This window comes from Opisthocomus hoazin, chromosome 8 (genome assembly GCF_030867145.1).
Source record: "Opisthocomus hoazin isolate bOpiHoa1 chromosome 8, bOpiHoa1.hap1, whole genome shotgun sequence".
Taxonomy (NCBI): Eukaryota; Metazoa; Chordata; class Aves; order Opisthocomiformes; family Opisthocomidae; genus Opisthocomus; species Opisthocomus hoazin.
In genome coordinates, this window is record NC_134421.1 from 4,523,038 (window position 1) to 4,542,904 (window position 19,867).

The 19,867-nt window shown below is 44.1% G+C and overlaps 1 protein-coding gene across 4 annotated transcripts in view; it reads left to right on the plus strand.

The window, feature by feature from the left end:
• The window catches only part of FGD4 (FYVE, RhoGEF and PH domain containing 4), a 125,213-nt gene that overhangs the window by 83,205 nt on the left and 22,141 nt on the right, over positions 1-19,867 (plus strand). For all 4 annotated transcript variants that reach the window (XM_075428757.1, XM_075428754.1, XM_075428756.1 and 1 more), the window contains exons 3-6: positions 3,681-3,861; positions 7,192-7,678; positions 16,201-16,290; positions 18,376-18,521. In XM_075428757.1, the coding sequence (XP_075284872.1) occupies positions 3,770-3,861; positions 7,192-7,678; positions 16,201-16,290; positions 18,376-18,521 (815 nt within the window). In that variant the 5' untranslated portion in view covers positions 3,681-3,769. The remainder of the gene's footprint in view (positions 1-3,680; positions 3,862-7,191; positions 7,679-16,200; positions 16,291-18,375; positions 18,522-19,867) is intronic.

Sequence of the window (19,867 nt, forward strand, 5' to 3'; positions counted from 1 at the left end):
CACATTGGAGTCAGCAAAGGTGGTTGCACTTTTCTGAGCCGTTGGTAGCGTTACCTCCCCTTTCCTTCTGTCTGTGTACAAAGCTGAATGCACGAGGCACTGCAGCTTCAGTCTTGGGTATTTTGGGTAGCCCACAGTAGCAGCTACCTGAGTATGCCGAGAGGTTTTCTTTGGGCAGAATATGCAGCTCATATCTGTTAATGAGCTCAAAATTCTACAGCAGAGAGACAAGAGTATTTATAGACTTGCACAGAGCGCTGTATTATGCAGGGTATTACAATGGGCCAGTCTTTTCTCTTTTTTTTTTTCATTAAGATCCTTGCTATGTGCACATTGAAAAATAATCTGATTAAAACAAAACACTTCAGAAGTACATTGAGGGGGGGAATTAGTGGAATCTGTTATCCATAATCCCTGTTAACAAGGTTGACCTTACAGGAAGGTTTGCGGGTGTGTTTTTACACTACTGATTCTTTTCTTTTCATTGATCTCGTGACTGTCCTTTTCCCGTTGTTCTGTTTCTAAAACTCACAGTAGCTATGGCAGTGGCTGGTTAGGGGCAATGCTGTCTGTTAGATGATAGCAGGGGGTAAAGTAGAAAATACCCTGCATTAGTGAATTGGTGTGGGTGTTTGGTTTGTGGGTCTCCTCTGAAGACGTTACGGGGGTTTTCAGTATATTGGGATTGTCCAGTTTGACCTGAGGTTCCTTGGGCTTGCCATACTGAAACGCTGCTCAGCTGGGGGTTTTTCAGGTTCTTTCTTCTTCGTAGTAACAGCTGAAAAAGTGTGTGACGCCTCCACAGAATGTCCTACAATTTGATTTTTGTCCCAATGGATCCGGTATGAAAATAGCTTCCAACTAATTCCTTCTGCATTATCAGTAGACATTAATTCCCTTAAGTTTAATAGTTTTCCTATATCCTTGTGAGGATATTAACATTTTGAGATGTACAAAAGAATTGAAGAGATGCATGAGTTTGTTAAATAAGAGAATTCACTGGACCACGGGTTATACAAAATCCATGGCGAGAGCAAGAAGCGTTTCTGCAAGCGAGCCGTGTGCCGGTCAGTAACTCCACCCAGCATCCCCTTTCCTCGCCGTCTCCTCCGCAGGGGAACGGCCGTGCCCGTGCTCAGTTACGTGCCCTGCTTTTCCCCAGCCCGCTCGGCTCGCCTTGTTCAGCTGTCCCATTGCCTTTGTCAGCACAGCAAGCCATTCAGCGCTTGGACAACGATCTGACGCTCGTTGGCCTGATTCTGCCAGACCTTCTCCCAGCTCCCTGAGCAGAGGGAATGTAGGGAATTGGGGTTGGACTAGATGACCCACAGAGGCCCCTTCCAACCCCTACTATTCTGTGATTCTGTGTTTCTGTGAAAGCTGCTCCACCGTGCCGCAGCTGCGGCTGAGCAAAGGTACCCAGCTCCTCAGGAGAGGCTTCAGTTTCCCACAGATGCTCAAGCAGTTACACAATTTAGTATCGTGCTTGTGTCAGGATTGCATTGTAACTATTTGAAAGCTGCAGTATTTTAAGTCGTCCTTTCTACACTGCATCTTTCCCCAACCTTGCTTTGTCACTTGTATTAATAGCTATAAAATAAAGCTTGAAAGGACCAAAGATACACGCATGCACACAGTGAAAGGACCTGATCTACAGTCATTCTCTTCCTTATCCTCCTGATTATTTATCACAGAATCACAGAATCACAGAATAGTAGGGGTTGGAAGGGACCTCTGTGGGTCATCTAGTCCAACCCCCCTGCCGAAGCAGGGTCACCTACAGCAGGCTGCACAGGATCGTGTCCAGGCGGGTCTTGAATATCTCCAGAGAAGGAGACTCCACAACCCCCCTGGGCAGCCTGTGCCAGGGCTCCGTCACCCTCAGAGGGAAGAAGTTCTTCCTCATGTTCAGACGGAACTTCCTCTGCTTCAGTTTGTGCCCATTGCCCCTTGTCCTGTCGCTGGGCACCACTGAAAAGAGCTTGGCTCCATCCTCCTGACACCCACCCTTCAGATATTTGTAGGCATTTATAAGGTCCCCTCGCAGCCTTCTCTTCTTCAGGCTGAACAAGCCCAGTTCCCTCAACCTCTCCTCGTAGGGGAGATGCTCCAGTCCCCTCACCAGCATTTGTAGCTGATATGGTGGAAGTCTAAAGCTTTTTGTGGTACATTCATTTCTTCAGAGAGTCCCTCATGGTACTTTTCAGACTGAAGAGATCACTGCAATCCCACTTAAGTGCATTTAGGTTATTGGAAGCACTGATAAATATTACCTTCTATAAATTTCATGTAAGGTAGAGATAGAAAGTGACCCTCAATCAAGTGTTCCTTTAATTTTACCATAGTCTATGATAGGGTATTTGCAAGACTTTTTCAACAACACTTTCAAATGTCAGTAGATGGGATTTAAGCGAATTCCTCTGGTGTGTGTGTTTTCCAGGGTAAGTCAGTAAGCTATCCTAGAGTCAGCGATGCGAGGAGCATGGCTTTTTCACATTCATCTATCGCGTGTCCTGTGCTAGTGCCTCTTTTTCCACTGTGAGAGCTGCCTGTGATTCCTAACGCCGCTTCCCTGCCGTGTGCTCCCTGGCAGGTTGCTGGAGGGCGAGCGCCTGTGGCACACCCCAGCGTGGTGCCCGCAGAGCCATGGCCGAGGCCCTACGGCTGCCAGTTCCGCTGGGCAATGCCCACTCCGGCCAATTTATGCTTGCCTGTTATTAAAGGGCAGATACAGTCTTTATTTTCCAATGTCATGTGGAATGCTTTCACTTCTCCCCACGATACGTTGAGGGGGGGAATGAATGGAATTGTGTGCTTGGGAATTGAGGACCTTTCCATGAAGTCTCTCTTTCTGATGGAGCCGGAGGTGCGTTGCCCTGATAGCGGAACAAATTCAGGCCTGGCTGTGAAGTGCTTTTGCTGCCCACAAATGCTGCGTAGTCGCTCAAAGGGGTAAAAGTTAATTTAAAGATCCCCAGCACTTGTGACTTCAGCTGCTTTATGTGTCACCTTGTCTCTTGTGCTCTCGTCACTGCCATATTAAACAGAGGCTGATCATTAATGATCTAATTAGAAGGACCTGTGGTAGGGATGGGGAAAAAACAAGAAGAATAAAAAATATTTTCAGGGGGCCAGGTTTTATGCCATATAAATAGACAAAGGTTCAGTGAGTAGAAGAAGCTCAAAGCTGAAGGCCAATATCTTTTCCACTGACGATTATTACTGAGGCCATGAGGGAGAAGGTAAAAAATGAGAGCACCGGAGTTTTGGGGCAGCAATTGAAATCTCTCTGTTGAGCTCCACAGCACAGCTAGATCCTCTGATTATGCTTAATTGTTTTTTTGTGATAAAAACTGCATATATGGAGGCCGCATATGTGTTTACTATAGTACACTATAAAAACCAAACATACAAGAAACCCCCCTAATTTTCTAGCTTGTTAAAGTAGCACGTGGCTCGGCTTTTATCCCAGAAATGTAATAAGATGCCTGGTACCAGACAGTGCATAGACAGGCTATATGAAGTCCCTGTATTCCTAAAGCAATTTTAAGGTTAAGTAAAGCCAAGAACATCTCTTCTTCATTACCATAGTAAGTTCTTATGCAAAAATCTCGTGTACGTTCTGTCAGTTCCAAGAAACAGTTCGTGAGTGATTGACTTGTTGTTGTTGTTGTTTGCAGTGCCTCCAAAGCCAATTCATCTGCAGAAGGTGCCACCTGTTACATACCAAACCCCTAGGCATAAAGCTTTATCAAATCAAAAACCAAGAATGGAGGAAGAGACGCCCACTCCTGTTTCTGGTGTCGCAAAGGAGAAGTCCAGTAAGGTGTCAGACCTCATCAATCGTTTTGAGGGAGGCAGGTATGTAGCAGAATTTGAACTGGTTTGTAACGCTGTTGTGCGTGGGTGGTTGGAAGTTGAACCTGTGAGGAAGAACGCGGGTGCCGTGATAGTGCTCAAACGATGCATGCCAGAGTTCATGGGAAAATCACGTGTGTTTTGAAATGGTGCAAGCCTCTACATGTGTTTTTTCATACGGTCCCAAGTCTTAAGTTTTCTTAAAAAAACCCCAAACAAACAACAGAGACTTGTACTATTTTGGAGACTTCCAGAAGAATATCAGCAGTTTGAAGAAGTGCTGAATTTAGAATGAAACGTTGGCGCTAATCTTGATTTTTTTTGTTGTTGTTGTTCATGCAGAAAAAATACTTTTATAAGCAAACTGAAAAACCTGAAATCTGGATTTTCCTTTTACACTTACTTAACCCCTTCAGATCATTCACATGAAGAGGCTGAACTGTGCAAGTTGTTTGTGTTGACATGGCATACATTCTCTAAACTTTCTGCTTTGTAGTACTTGGTGATTTTGGTGGAGCAGCTTGGTGTTCTTGAGTTTTGCTACTGCCTTTTACAGGAAACATTGGGAACTTTGAGAAATGTGAGCCACAGTGAACTCTCACAAAGTAGTGTTACTTGTGTGTCTTTAATTAGATGTACGTGACAAGCATTATAAGCTCTGAAACAGAAGTCCTAAATATGTCTGCTCTGTAGAAAGAGAGCGACCTTCCAGAAGGCCCATGACAGAGGAACAGCTCAAGAAACAGTCCAGTGAAATCTGAGTGTTGCAAGTTTTGGATGTGGCTTTCTTGTGCTTCCTGGGGATGCTCAGGTTCTGAAGGGATGCCCCCTGCGGGGACGAATGCATGGTCCACAACAGAGCATGTCCTTCTGCGGAGCCAGAGCAGTAGGACTGTCATTGAAAGAATTCCCTCTCAAGATGGGGGGAAATTTAATCCTTTATACAGAAGCAGCTGAGCATTGCAAAAGTACATTTGTCTGGTGGAACAGAAATCGCTTCAGAGCTTCACCTGCAAGAAACTTCCGTCATTAGGCAAAGGCTTAATTGCACTGCTGTCATGACAGCTGCCCAAAGATGGGAAAAAGAAATCACTGCAGCACTGGAGGTCCGGCGAACTCTTCTAGCTCAGGTCTCCGGTCCTGTTATCACTTTGTTTCCCAGTCTTCCTCCAAAGCATTCAAGTCTCCCTAACTGTGTAGTATCCCTAGAAAAACAATTTTGCCCTTTCTGAAAGGAAACCCTGCAGGTTCATCAAGCCCTATACCAATGCGCCCCACATTTCTACCTCTTGGGCATGCCTGCTGGTTTGTACAGGAACTCTTTCAATATTTAAAGGAAGCTAGAGAGAGAGCAATGGAAACTTTCTTTTTTGTAGACTTTTAATAATAAAGGCATTTTTGTTTTGGGGGAGTAGGGGAAGCTGAGTTGCTTTTTTGGCCAACATAATTCATTAAGTACGCCCAATAATATCTGTCCAGTGATTAAATTCTCAAATCTATGATGTCTGCTTATGAGAACATGCAGAGTTCTAGAATATCCTGCTGTGCCCATAGAAGCAATTCCTGTTTTTTAAATGAGCTTAGCTCACAAAATGTGTCTTCTGTGAAGGTGAACTTTACTTGTAATTATTGGTATTCAAATAAGTAGGTAGCGTGTTCATGAACTGCAAACTGTGATTGTCAATTATGATAACGTACTTTCATTAGTCTGTGCAACACACAAACATGTAGGCATGGCAAAAAGTCAATAAAACCTCTTTGCTGTGTGCGTGCAATTAAAAAATGTAAATTAAATCTATTTTAGAGTTAAGCTTATTTTTAAAAAAGTCATAATCTTTACACAACTGAATGAAAATGCATATAATTTTTTTTGTTATATGATAGAAGAAGATGAAGCTAGTGTAAGATGTTTTTTGAGCTCTGTGTACGAAAGGACAGAATATGCTTACAATATTTGTGTAAACTGTCCTATAGATAAGGAGTAAACATACAATTTAAAAGTAGTCATCATCTTTCCAGAAGATTAATGGTCCAAACTAGGAACAGTGTGTTAGAAGGACAGTCATGGTACCGTTTTGCAGGTTGAATGTGGCTTGTGAAATGTACTTCAGACAAAAATGCGTAGGTTTTATTTTGGTTGAAATGTTTTACTTTGGGGTTTTTTTAACTATAATGAAGCCAAGCACTTTTACAGAGGAGGCTAACATTTATGTTACCCTAAAATTCAAAATCTCAAAAACAAAGCAGAGAAAGAGATAGTGAAAGGTATGAACAAAGGATGATGTATGTTTAATGCAGAGATAAAACATGGAGGAACAAAACCTTCAGCAACGATGCAACATGACGAAAGGACATGCTGAAATAAGGAAACTGGGGGAAGAAATGGGATAAGAATTTAAAGCTCTTCCTGCAATACGCTGAACTGAGGAAAGGGATGCTGAATGTTCTTGGATGTGTTTCAAGCATTTTTTATAATTAAAAGGCAATTAAGGAACAGGCTGCTTGTTAGTTTAGGCGCTGGACTGGGACTTGGGAGACCCTGAGTCTTTCTCCATTTCTGCCAATAATCTTCTGGGACACGTTGGGCAAGTTGATTCATGTACCAGTGCTGCAGTCCCCTGCCCCGTTACATGTGGCTGATGGTACTGCCTTCCGTTTTACAAATGGAGATCCACGAGAGATGTGAATGTAATGAATCCAGATGGATGACACTCCGGGTTCCCAGTAGGACATGCGTGATCGAGGTTGAGGGAGCTGGGCTTGTTCAGCCTGAAGAAGAGAAGGCTGCGAGGGGACCTTATAAATGCCTACAAATATCTGAAGGGTGGGTTGTCAGGAGGATGGGGCCAAGCTCTTTTCAGTGGTGCCCAGTGACAGGACAAGGGGCAATGGGCACAAACTGAGGCACAGGAAGTTCCGTCTGAACATGAGGAAGAACTTCTTCCCTCTGAGGGTGACGGAGCCCTGGCCCAGGCTGCCCAGGGAGGTTGTGGAGTCTCCTTCTCTGGAGATATTCAAGACCCGCCTGGACAAGATCCTGTGCAGCCTACTGTAGGTGACCCTGCTTCGGCAGGGGGGTTGGACTGGGTGACCCACAGAGGTCCCTTCCAACCCCTACTATTCTGTGATTCTGTGATTCTGATTCTGTGTGTTTTAATGGAATAATGCACTTCAAGTCTCAATGGCTTGAACTTCCCAATATTAACACGGGAAGAAATGGTTTGGGAGGAGATGGCGATGTGGTGCAGCTGTCGTACTGCCATGCCAAGGATTTTCTCTAATGCCTTGTTTAACTTTTCTCTCATCTACGTTTTATTTGTTTGGTGGTTTCAGCTCGTTAAATCCTACTGATTTGAAGAAAGATTCCTCTGTTTTCCACATTTCTAAATCTCAAGGAAGATATGGGTCAACACCATCACCTCAGCCAAAATTCCCCTCCCAGCACCCACTACAAAAACAGGGAAACAGTAATACCGACACAACTCAGGTTGCACAGCTACACACAGCCAACGGAGTAGTAGCGCAAGACCAGACGGAAGATGAGGACAGGAGATTACCTGACTGTGGCTCCGCTGTGTCCACCCTGGCTCCGGATAACGCCATCAACAGCAGCTTGACAAATGGGGAAGGAGAAAGTACTTCCCAAGAGTCACTGCAAAGTGTGACCGCCTGTGAAGGACAGATGCAGAACAGCTGCTACAGGACTCCGAGCAGTGATACGCTGCTCCCGTCTGAAAATGAAACTCTAGAAATTGATACTAACATGAAGGAAGAACCAGCTGAGGAGATCAGTAAGCAAGATCAACCTCTAGAATCAAAGGTAAAAAGAGAATTTGTTTCGTTCTTGCTGTATTACTGCTTTGTGTGTTTTCTCTAGGTTTTTATTTACAACAATAAGAGCAGGTCAGAAAGTTGAAAATATTTTGGCTATTTTCCTCTGAAAAAAAAAAAGACAGGGTAAAAAAGTTTTGCTTTCCTTTTTCCCCGCTTTCCTTTTTCCCATTGGCTATCTGAGGTTTAAAAAAAGTGAAACTGAAATATGTGTGGATGTTTAGCATTATGCTTCAGCTGTGCCAGGCTACAAGGCACACTTGTTAATGATATATCTAAAATAAAATTCCATGTGTAGCAAACTGCAGTGACAGGGCTTCAGGCAGAGCTGTTGTGTGAATCCTTAACTTGGATGTAGTTGTGAAGTCAAAGCTGGAAAGGCAGTGGCAGTCTGCTAGCTATTGGACAAGATGCAAGGTTTGGCGTATACTAAAATACACCTTGTTAGCAAGAAGAACTTATGCCATGATGAATCTGAGCTTCCTTGTAAGGAAGGTTTGAAATAATTAAGGGAAATAAGTGGGTGGAAGAAAATCTGTCTTGGGAAAATTAATTGCTGAAAAATTGTGCATATTTCCACTTCTGAAAGTTTGATGCTGCAGTTTGCCTCCGTGTACTGAAGCACTGGCGGTCACTGAACATCATGAGCAGTTCCGGTCCAGCCATGCTGCGTGTGAGTCATGGCAGGGGAGCTGGGCTGGACCCCGCCAGCCTTCGTTTTCACTGCAGAGCCCTTCCTGCTTGCAGGAGTACACCTGTGTCAGCTAACTACAGACCTTCCCAAGGCCTTGGGTTTGGTCAGTTAACATTGCCTGCTGTACCTACAACCTACCTGCTTCGGCAGGGAGGTTGGACCATATGACCCACAGAGGTCCTTTCCAACCCTGAACATTCTGTGATTCTGTAACGTTCACATACATCCACACTCAGGGGTAAATTCTGTGTGGGGCAAAGGTGGGTCTCAAATTCTCGTGTATTACAGGATAAAATATCCTACATTATGACAAGAAGGTGCTGGGGTGTGGGGGGTTTCTTGTTTGTTTTGGGGCTTGTTTTTGCCAATAGTGAATGAATGTGATGATTCCCGTCTAAACGTAAGCCTGGTCAGGGTCCAAAGCACCTTTCACCTGCCACACCTCACGTTATGTGTCTGTCTCCTGTTCGGTAATGCCTGTTTCCCCTCCCTGTGCCAATAAAGTGCTGAATGCTCCGTGGGCAACGATGCAAAGTTTGAATCCAAGTCACACAGCAAGGTGCTGGCAGCGTTTTCAGGAAAAAGCAGAAATGGGAGGCAGTCCTGTTGTAAAGTCCAGGAAGGAACCGGGCAAATGCTAATGGCAACAATCTCATCGAAATCTGTCCTTGAGCTGCTGGGTGACCAACACGTGTGATCTGCCCTATGTGGACCAAGAGTCAAAGTGTGAGGTGTAACGTGGCTGTTACAAGATGTATTGTTTGCTCGTGCTAGAATGGTTAAAAAAACCCCAACAAACAACAAACCAAGCTAAAACAAGCCCGTGCAGGATGACTCGTAAGTCAGCGTCGGATCCTGGGGTGCATTAAGAAGAGTGTGACCAGCAGGTCGAGGGAGGTTCTCCTACCCCTCTACTCTGCCCTGGTGAGGCCCCATCTGGAGTACTGTGTCCAGTTCTGGGCTCCCCAGTTCAAGAAAGGTGGAGCTACTGGAGAGAGTCCAGCGGAGGGCTACGAGGATGAGGAGGGGACTGGAGCATCTCTCCTAGGAGGAAAGGCTGAGGGAGCTGGGCTTGTTCAGCCTGAAGAAGAGAAGGCTGAGAGGGGACCTTAGAAATGCTTATAAATATCTGCAGGGTGGGTGTCAGGAGGACGGGGCCAGACTCTTTTCGGTGGTGCCCAGCGACAGGACAAGGGGCAACGGGCACAAACTGAAGCAATGGAAGTTCCATCTGAACAGGAGCAAGAACTTCTTCCCTCTGAGGGTGACGGAGCCCTGGCCCAGGCTGCCCAGGGAGGCTGTGGAGTCTCCTTCTCTGGAGATACTCAAGCCCCGCCTGGACAAGGTCCTGTGCAGCCTGCTCTGGGTGACCCTGCTTCGGCAGGGGGGTTGGACTAGATGACCCACAGAGGTCCCTTCCAACCCCTACCATTCTGTGATTCTGTGAACTGGGTCACAGCAGCACTTTCCAAGACACCAGCTTGCTCTCCATACACAGACATCCCCTTTTCTAGTGAGATTAAGAAGCATGCCTGCCACAGAGTGATCTAAGGCCCACGCTTTACAAAATCAAACACTGATTTAGTTTGGGTTAATGCAACCTACAGATTGAAATCAGCCCTGTGGTGGTCTGAGTAGCTGCTACCATGCTGTCTGGAACAGAGGGAGGGTGGTGAGGAACAGGTGAGGTCTGGTAGAGCTTTACGCTGTTACTGCATCCAAGCAGGCATTGAGAAGAAGCAAGAGCATTTAGACAGTCTGTGATTTTGCTAAGCGCCCACATAGTCAGCAAAGAATCTTGAAACTGGGATGCAGTCCAGCTGAAGTTGCACTGCACAGACTAACAGCACTCTTCTGCCCTTTTTAATTAAGCAAGTGTAGGTACAATTATGTGCGCTTGCAGCCCAGAAGGCCAACCGTATCCTGGGCTGCATCAAGAGAAGCGTGGCCAGCAGGTCGAGGGAGGGGACTCTGCCCCTTTACTCCACTCTCGTGAGACCCCACCTGGAGTCCTGCATCCAGCTCTGGAGGCCCCAACATAGGAAGGACATGGATGTGTTGGAGCGAGTCCAGAGGAGGGCCACGAAGATGATCAGAGGGCTGGAGCACCTCTCCTGTGAGGACGGGCTGAAGGAGTTGGGGCTGTTCAGCCTGGAGAAGAGAAGGCTCCGGGGTGACCTTAGAGCAGCCTTCCAGTACCTGAAGGGGCCTACAGGAAGGATGGAGAGGGGCTTTTCACAAGGGGGAACGGCTCTAAACTAAAAGAGGGCAGATCTAGATTAGATATTAGGAAGAAATTCTTCCCCATGAGGGTGGTGAGGCACTGGCCCAGGTTGCCCAGAGAAGCTGTGGCTGCCCCCTCCCTGGCAGTGTTCAAGGCCAGGTTGGATGGAGCTCTGAGCAACCTGGTCTGGTGGAAGGTGTCCCTGCTCATGGCAGGGGGCTTGGAACCAGATGATCTTTAAGGTCCCTTCCAACCCTTGGCATTCTATGATTCTAATTGAGTAAAAGCAATAGGAGCAGATGCAAGTTGTAGACAAACTAAACTATGCATCTGATACGTACATATATAGTGATACCAATTCAAAGTATTTTCTTTGTCTCCTGCGTGCCAGATTTCCTAATTCAGGGAAGAGAAGAAAGTGGTGCAAATGCGTACGTGTACAGCAGAAATAAACGAAGGCCACTGCTGGAAAGGGTGAATTAAATAGGGGAATGGTGCAAAAAACAGAAAAATCAATTTGCATTTTAGACTTGGAAAAGAAAGCTTATTTGGAAATAACTTTTTTTGGTTCCTCATCGCTGTAGATCTGACTGAAGTCAGATTCTTGCAGGTTCTGAAAAAGTTTAGACAAAACTCACTAAATTTTGCTGTGTTCAGAAACATTTTCCCCAAATGACCGGAGCAGAGTATACTTCATTTCTCCTATTTACTGTATTAGTTTGAAAGTCACAAACCACAAATATCACAAACAAAAAGACAATTTAAAGTGAAAAGTTTCCTGCCTTGCAGCAGAAGCACCTTCTGCCAGAAATTTTGGTTTGCCTAAAGCGTGGAGGCTGAATAGTACAAGAACATCCCAATCAATTAACTTCCTGAATAACATCTTGCGAGAAATCTGCTGCTAGGGCAAACTGAAGACAAGAAGACAAATGCTGTGGTATTTGTTGTGAGTCTGGTAGGAAATAGGGATATAGACTGCATGCATGCCACAGATGGAGCAGAATCCGTTGTGCATCTTTAATAAAGTCCTTACTTGATGTCTTCTTTTAATGACAATGTTGTGGGCTGTGGTGTTTCAGATGCAAAACCTGGTGGAGATCATACTTTTCTAACTGTGAGGTGAAGTTTTGATTTAAATAGGGTGAAACTTGCTTGCTAAATTAACTTTCTGCCAAGAAATGTTTACTGTTGCAGCAGTTGAGAAAGAGAGGTTCTACCAGCTTCTTCCTTCTTCTACAATTTTATGTTCGTCTTTAGTGACAGTAAATCATAAAGAAAGCTGTACATCTTCAGCACCCAACATAAACGTGTAAATCCTCTTAAGAAGAATTGCCTCTTAAGGGATACCGGGATCTTTACTGCTTTTCTTGGTTGCTGTGCAAGAAGCTCACTCATCATTTGGGCAATGGCCTGTTGCATAGAGTTAGTGCGCCAGAAGGTGATGGTAGCGTTCAGGGTTTTCATTGCAGGTCCTGCAAAATTTAGTGCATTCCTCGATTTCAGAAACTGAGGACTCAAGATTAAAGGAAATCTTAAATTCTCGTGGAAATTTACATTTATATTCCCAATACTTAGAGAAGAAAGCATTGGATCATGAAGCAGCTATAATATGAATGGTTTTAGAAAAGAAAATCCCACCCTGTTACATTGGACCAAACTCAGCATTACAAACAAACTAGCACAACAGAAATTGAATGGTATTTGTTCGTATCCTACATCTCTTACCTGTCTGTGTTGCTTAATATATTACTACAAAGCCTCTGGGGCAAGGGCTACACCAAAACAGGGGTGAATCACTTACGGCATCACGATCACGTTGGTAGGTATCATTTTCTTGATGGGAGATGGCTTCTATTTGGTTTGGATAAGAAGTTGTGGTTATATTGGGATTTAGTTTTGTTTAAAGTCTGCTTTAAATTAGTGTCGTTTTTGCAAGTTTAGAACAATGGAAAAACAGTGTCAGGAGTATGAACAGAGATGCAAGGAGTTCAGAGTTTCAGCAGCATTTTTCGTATCTCAACTTCAGAGTTTGAGAACAATTTAGGTAAAAATTACTTGCTTTGATTTCTTAAGTGTCCATAGTAATGTAATGATTCTGAGAATGTGCAAATTTGTACTGAAGGATACATAACTAAGCCCAGGTGAAATATTTACTGTCTTGTGCAAGACAGGTAGAACTGAGAATTCAGTTCAGCTGCAGCCATAGAACGAACAGTAATGTTTTATTCAACTTTCGCCTTTGAGTTGGAAAAGAGTAGAGGTTCTTTCTTTTAAATTGCTGAAGTGCTTAAAAAGCTGCCTAAACATTTTTAACGTGGTTGCATTCTGCTTTGACATAGTCATCAGGAACATAATGTTACCTCATATTTCAGGTACTTTCATCATCAGTGGAAATCCTGCACCTCTAATATAACGTTCTCAGTGTATCACACTCACCGTTCCTGATTGATTTTGTGTGTTGAGTTGCCGTGTGTTACAGATGGTCGCAGAAGCTTGAAAAGTTCCCTGAGATTGTTGAGAAGTTGTGCTTGAAGTGATGAGTAGGTGTCCAGGTATACCTTGTAGTAAACTTATGTCTCGGTACTCTTTGTTAATGGCAAGGGACCCAATATAAATACCGGTGTACTAAAAGCGTAAAGAAATCACAGGAGGGAAATAGAAGAATTCTCCAGAGAAGAAATGTGGCTGTATCTTTCATTTCTATCATCTTACTTGTGAAAAGAGATGTGGGCATTTATGATTACATCCTGTGAAAGTAAAGATTAACTTGTAACTTAAAAGAATTAAAATTCCCTTTTACTGTTAATGATCAGATTTGATACAGTAGTTCTTTACGGATTTGATAGAGCACTTCTTTAGGGAAGCACTGAAGTTCTCAGAAGTTTGAATACTAACTTCATGTGTTCCATGGTTTTTAAAGATTTTTCTTTTAAGAATTTTCCCCCATTATTTCTACAAGGTTTTTCAGGGCTGTTTGGTTGAACAGCTCTAATAACGAATGGCTCCATTTCATTCTTACTGTCACAAAACATTGTTCAGGATTTATTTCCAAATTATGTTGTAAGAGTTGCTTCCTGCTACTTGGAATAGCCAAGTTCGGGTCTGCAGAAGCTGAGCCACTTCTCAGGGTCTGCCTGCCCGGAGCCCATCGCTTGGCCGCTCCCCGAGTGCCGACCTCAAGGAGGGGTGGGTGGGCAGATGGAGGCAGAGGTGCAGCGCAGCGTGGTGTGTGCCAGGTGGAGCTGGGATGGCCGTGAATGATTTGCCTGAAAGCAGGAGGTAAATACGCGCGCGCACGCGTCTACGTCGGCTGCAGCACTGGCCTGGCACGGTGGTGGGTCTTTCCACCAAACGTACCTCGCTGTGTTGCGTGGCGCTGGCGGGACCCATGCGTCCGCCCGGGCGTCTGGACCCAGTTCATCCCGTGTGCTCAGGACAAGCGGCTGCCGCTTCCACCAAGAAAAGCTCCTCGGGAGACGGGTGCCATGCTGAGCAACACAGCCTGTGACCTGTGGTTTCCAAGAGGAAGGAAACTGGAGTGGCCGCCTCGAAACCAGGTGCTTGTCTTTGGGTGGGACATCAGATAAGGCACTGAGGTGGGCGAATGAGTAGTGAGGAGGATGGAGCTAGCAGCAGAAAACACAGCTGGCAGTTCATGTAACATGGGCAAATATTGAGATGGTGAGGTGGGAAACTGAGGACTTCCCTAAAACAAAACCACTGATACAGTTTTATTCTTGCACTGATGTAACCCTGTAAGTGGATGTTCTTATGCTGGAACATGACACTGTGATTAAAAGATAACTTGTCCGCGGTGTGTATTTTTTCCCAGATGGAGGATTCCTGTGTCGGGTGGTGTGATTGATGTAGAAGGGAAACTGAGGTTCAACAATTAGGAAGCTGTGCAAGGTTGATACTGAGAGGATGGGAAAGCTGGGGTCAGAGTGTAGCGGGAGAGTAAGAGGGACTTACCCTGATGTAGGAGTGAGCATTAAATGCTTTTTCCGAATTGCTCGTTTTGTGTGGTATTTTTGAGTCTGTTATGTGTGATTTTCCCAGTCTTAATTAGCTCAGGTAATCTTCTGAAAACTGCAGATTAGTTCTATAGCAGTGCTTCAGGGAGAAAGTGGGGTTTTGAGGAGAGAGAAGAAAATGAAATAAAATTGCTGAGGAACCAGTAGCCTCCGTGGTTTTGTGCCTCAGGTCCACGTGTGAGATCCCTTGTAAATGGCTGCGCTAAACGGCACGCCGTAGCTGTAACGGCTCGTCCTCCAGCTCCCTGCAGCCTCTCTGGACAGCGCTTAGAACGCTGTGCTGTAGGTTACCGTGGTTGCTATGCTGATTTAAACAGATTTAATGAACAGCTTTGAAGTCACTGCTGAATGCCTGTATTTAGAGAGGAGGCTTGCCGTGGAGCAGTGTGACTGTTAACACCGCAGGTGAGAAGTGAAACGTGTTCAAATCTGGAATATTTACTGAATACTGGAAAGGGGAAAAAAGCCACGGACGTCCTTTAACAGACTGTAGTATTCAGTATTCTGCAAACCGTCTTTATAAAGGTACTTGCAAAAGTTGATCATACTTTTGTGGAAAGCAGTGTGCAGTCTGAAATCAGAAATGACTCTTTCAAGCTCTCATCTTATTTTTTTTTATGAAGACTTTCTACGGTTTGTCTAGAAAAGGACGGCTTTCCCCTAAGCACCGTGTTAAGACTGCCATTTAGGAAAGAGTCAGATGTCATTAGCTGCACGTACTTTTCAGCGCTGGCCCTAGATCTTGAAGAAGAATCTTGCAGTGTGAATCTGACACTTGTGAGCCCGAAGCATTTTCCTAGTGTTTTAATATTGTAGAAGGCTGTGCTTTCATTGCTTGTTCTGAAGTGACTTCTCATAGCAACTTATAATTTTGTATTCTGACATCCTGAGTTTAATATTGAAATTTGAATTAACAAGTTTCCATTGAGCAGAGGAATCAACCCTGTATTTTTCAGAATGAAAGACTTTAAAGTGAAAACTTCCCTGAAGATGCACAAGTGACTTCTGTCCAGGCCTAGCACAGGAGCTCTCTAGTTGCAGCCAACAATTAATCAGCAAGGAGCGCATTAATGAACACAAAACATTTTGTGTGGTATTTTCCAATAATTCTGTCATGCAAAGAACGTGCCGTTCCAGGAACTTCTGAAACGGGCGTGGGGGCGAACACCAACTCATCCCATCTGTTCCCTCTTCCTCCACAGATGGGTTCCTCCAGCTCTGAAAGGGCGGTGGTGCTCCCTCACCGGGATGGGAGCTGATCTGTGCAGCAGGGAGCTGGGGCTCGGCAAAGATCCCTGCACAAACTGAGAAATACTGAATGTTGTAGGCTTGGAGTTTTACTCAGCAGTTGGATTTTTATCCTCCTCTGACTTTTGTGTTTGTTGATTAAACTGCTGAAAAGTTTGTATTTGTCAAACTGGGGTGTCTGTTACTAAATGTGAAGCTTGGATTTCAGGTGCTTTTTGGGCTGTAAGTTAATCATATGTCTTTTCAACTTTTGTTTAGTGTTAAATTATGTTTCCTCCAGTATCCTAAGAGCTCTTCTTATTTTCCTCCAGGAGACAGATGAGCAGAAACGTCACAAAATTGCCAGTGAACTTCTGCAAACAGAAAAAGCCTACGTGAGCCGACTTGACCTCCTAGATGGGGTACATTTTTCTTGAATTTCTTTTTATTGTCTTGCCTTGATTTCACTGGAACAGCTGTGCATAAGCGTGTATATAAATTCTGTAAGAGGTGGTATGTTTTTCATGTTTTGCTGACTTTTCCGGTCAGTCCTTTGCTCTTGCCACATAACTTTGCCTATGTTTTTATTTTAAGAACATGACATTTTTTAAAGTATTAGAATTTTGAGAATATTAACGCAATAGGTTCTGTGGGTGTCGATGTCACCATAAGCAGTAGTAGGGCCAGCCTCCCACCGGTTGCCCTTGGGAAAAAGGGGATGGATAACGTTACGCTCATTCATTGCTTGGCTCCTGCTGACGTGAACAAGAAGGGTATCATTTTATAATCCTGAAGTCGCCTCCCCACTAGAACATTACTTAATCTTTCAGATTTGAGTCGCTTGAAAAGAATTTTTATCTGGTGCCAAAGAACCTAGGAAGATGCCTGTTCTAAACTGTATCTGCCCTGTTTTCCCACTATAGGTTTAGACCAAGTCCTGTTGAAGTGAACAGAAGTTACTCTTCTTGCAAGCAAAGGGTTGAATTCTTCTGCTCTGTAGCATCAAACTGATATTTCTTAAACGTGGAAGTCTGTAGTTCCTGAGTACTTACCTTTTTAAACCTTGTTTACTTTCTCACATAACACCTCTGCCCGTTTTAGCTGGATACCAGTAGCTATGCATTGATTTTTTTTCTCTGACACGGCTGTTTACATCTCTCAAGTCTAAGGCAGAAGTCTGGTACACAGAGCTGATGAAAAGTCCAAAGCCTCAGCTGATACAATAATCATTCAGGCTGCTTGGGGCTCTAAGTAATTGTCCTCAGGAAAGTGGGTTGACCTAGAAGACCCATGCTGGGATGGATATATGGTGTGTTTTAAAAGACAAAGTATTTGGGGAGAAAAAGAAAAGGAAAAACAAAAAAAACCCTTTGATGTAGAGAAGTTTTAAAAAAATATGGAAAATGTTTACTTCATTTGTAGTTTTTTCTGATGGGTAATGTACAATTATTTTCCTTGATTTGATCATAAGTGCATTACTTCTATGCCTCTTTTCCAAGTATGAACTGGACAGAGTTCTGAAAAATCAGAACTTTCAAGCACAGCTGCTCAACTGCTGCGAATGAGAGGAAAACAGGAGACTGGGAAGGGACTGTTATGTTTCTAAACGGGATTAAAAAGTTATGTGACCTTTATAGTCTTCAAAGCAGTTTGTCCAAATTAACGAGCTGTCCTCTCAGAGATGCAGCAACGTGAGCATGTTTTAAAGTGTAGGTGAAAGCGCCTGGCTTTTTCCCCTTTTAAGACGCTTTTGTTATCTCATCTGGGATTACCAAAGTCCTGCCTTCAGCCTCTTTTCTTCTTTCCCAAACTGCTGAAGCCCTTGCTAGGGAGAAGCAGTCTGTTCAAGCATGGGAGAGGGAGATGGGGGACCATCGCTCCCCGTAAGCGCTGGTTTATGTGATGTGCACGTGCGCAGCTGCGTGCATTTTGCAGCTGCGTCTGGTCAGGTAGAGCCCACTGGTGGGGAAATAATGTATTTTTGTGACGAGACTATAGCAGAGTCCAGTCAGAACTGGGATGCTTTTGTGCTTTAAATAGAATGCGGGGACCGCTCATGGTCTGCCAACCACTGCGATTTCAAAAGGATAAGGGGGTACAGCATACAAGGAGAGTGGTTAGGCTAATGGTGATCAGACATCATGCTAATTGAAAAGAAAGCACTAGTGGAAAATACCACTGGAAGACTGGGAAAGCTGACATGATCCAGCTGTTAAAACAGACAGGATGCCTGGAGTCATTCCAAAATGGCACTACTTCAGTTTGGCTTTCCTTCCGTCTGCTCTGCCCGCAGCGTTTTCCTGGCCCACGAGAAAAAAAGTGGGGCGTAAGGGGAGGAGAAGCTGCGAACTTCTGGCGAGAGAAAGACAATAAATGAGTTTGTCATTACCTGTCCATATGACTGAAACATTAACCTTGCCCCAGCTGGAGAAGGAGGGGTGGATAGGTCTTCATCCATTGATTAAGGATAAGAGGCTGATAAGTTTGGGGTTCTTTTTCTGTTGCAGGTGTTCTGTTCCAGACTCCTTGAGGAAGCCAACAGAGGGTCATTTCCAGCTGAAGTGATTAACAAAATCTTTTCTAATATTTCATCAATAAATGCCTTCCACAGTAAATTCTTACTTCCAGAGCTTGAGAAAAGGATGCAAGAATGGTAAGAGGCAATTCACTGGTTCATATGCTGCTACAAATGTAGAAACTGTAGAAACTCTGTCACAGGGTTGAGGGAGGGAAGGTACCTTCATAATTAAATGGTCCAGGCCCGGGAAGTGCTGTGGGTAGGAGAACATCTGCTCTTCCACTCTTCCTCGGGATCTGACTCAGTAGAGGACTTGTGTCATTAGCTCAAAATAAAGGACGTGTGTCTCGTTGCAGCCGGGGAGGTGGCTCATGATGAAATGCCTTGCTGATTTAGGGGTGCAGGCTGACGTTACGAGCTACCCGTTGAATTCACTGCGCAGAACACAGAATTGAGAGAAACAACATCTCTGTGTTTTGTGCTGCCCTTGTAGCACAGTAACTTTTGTCGTTACTGCTTTCTGTAAGAAGGTGGGATACATTCTGGGTTTTCTGTGTTTTGGTTTTCTAATTGAAATTAAAATCATGTCAGGTGTATTTTGGGGCCATTTTTCCCCCAGCTTTTCTTGAGCTCTATTTGGAGCAAGCAAGAGGGATAGCTGAGGTGTAAATACACTCTGTAATGATTATGTAAAGATATTGTAAGATCTTTATCCTGCCTCGGGGTATGCAACCTTGGAGATGTTAAAATACAGCCAAGTATTTTATGCAATTGTTAAAGAAAAACAGAAAAAAGTCCCAAACCATTCCTGCTTCCCTATCTTATTTGGGAAAAGGGGTCACCTCATTTAAAAAAAAAGAAAAAAAAATTACAAATATTGTTTCATCCAGTTGTTTTACCTCAGCACCTGTTCATGTCCAGTTACACTTTCATATAACTCCTTAATTTTCAAGTCACACTGAAAAATTGAGAAAGAATGTATTTTTGTGACATATACGGAAGTCTCAGGCTACACAGTGGTGCTTTAGACAGCAGCTGTGTGTCTCCTGACTCGATAAAATGATTACCCTTTAAAGTGATGGTTCTCTAAAACAGAACAGTTGCCATGCACAAGCACATGGTAGCCCTGTATAGTCTGTAAGGCAAGAAAATAAAATGTAAGTGTCGTGAAATGCAGGAAAGCTTCCACCGTGGCTTGTGTTCCTTGCAGAACAACTGTGTGAGACAAACCCACCCTTTTCTTCTAATCCATTGAAAAACTCTGATAGGAAATCCGAACGCCTGGATTAAAACAGAGCGCATATTTGTGAGGAGTGGAGTTTGACTTAGTGCAGTGATGTTTAAAAAGCAGCTTACGCTACGTTATGTCAGTGCTGTATAGATATGAAGTGACGTTTGTGCCGTACCCCTAAAATTTTGCTCTAGACACTTCACAGAGCACAGAAGATGGGTTGCACTGCCTTACGTATTTTCAAAACGCT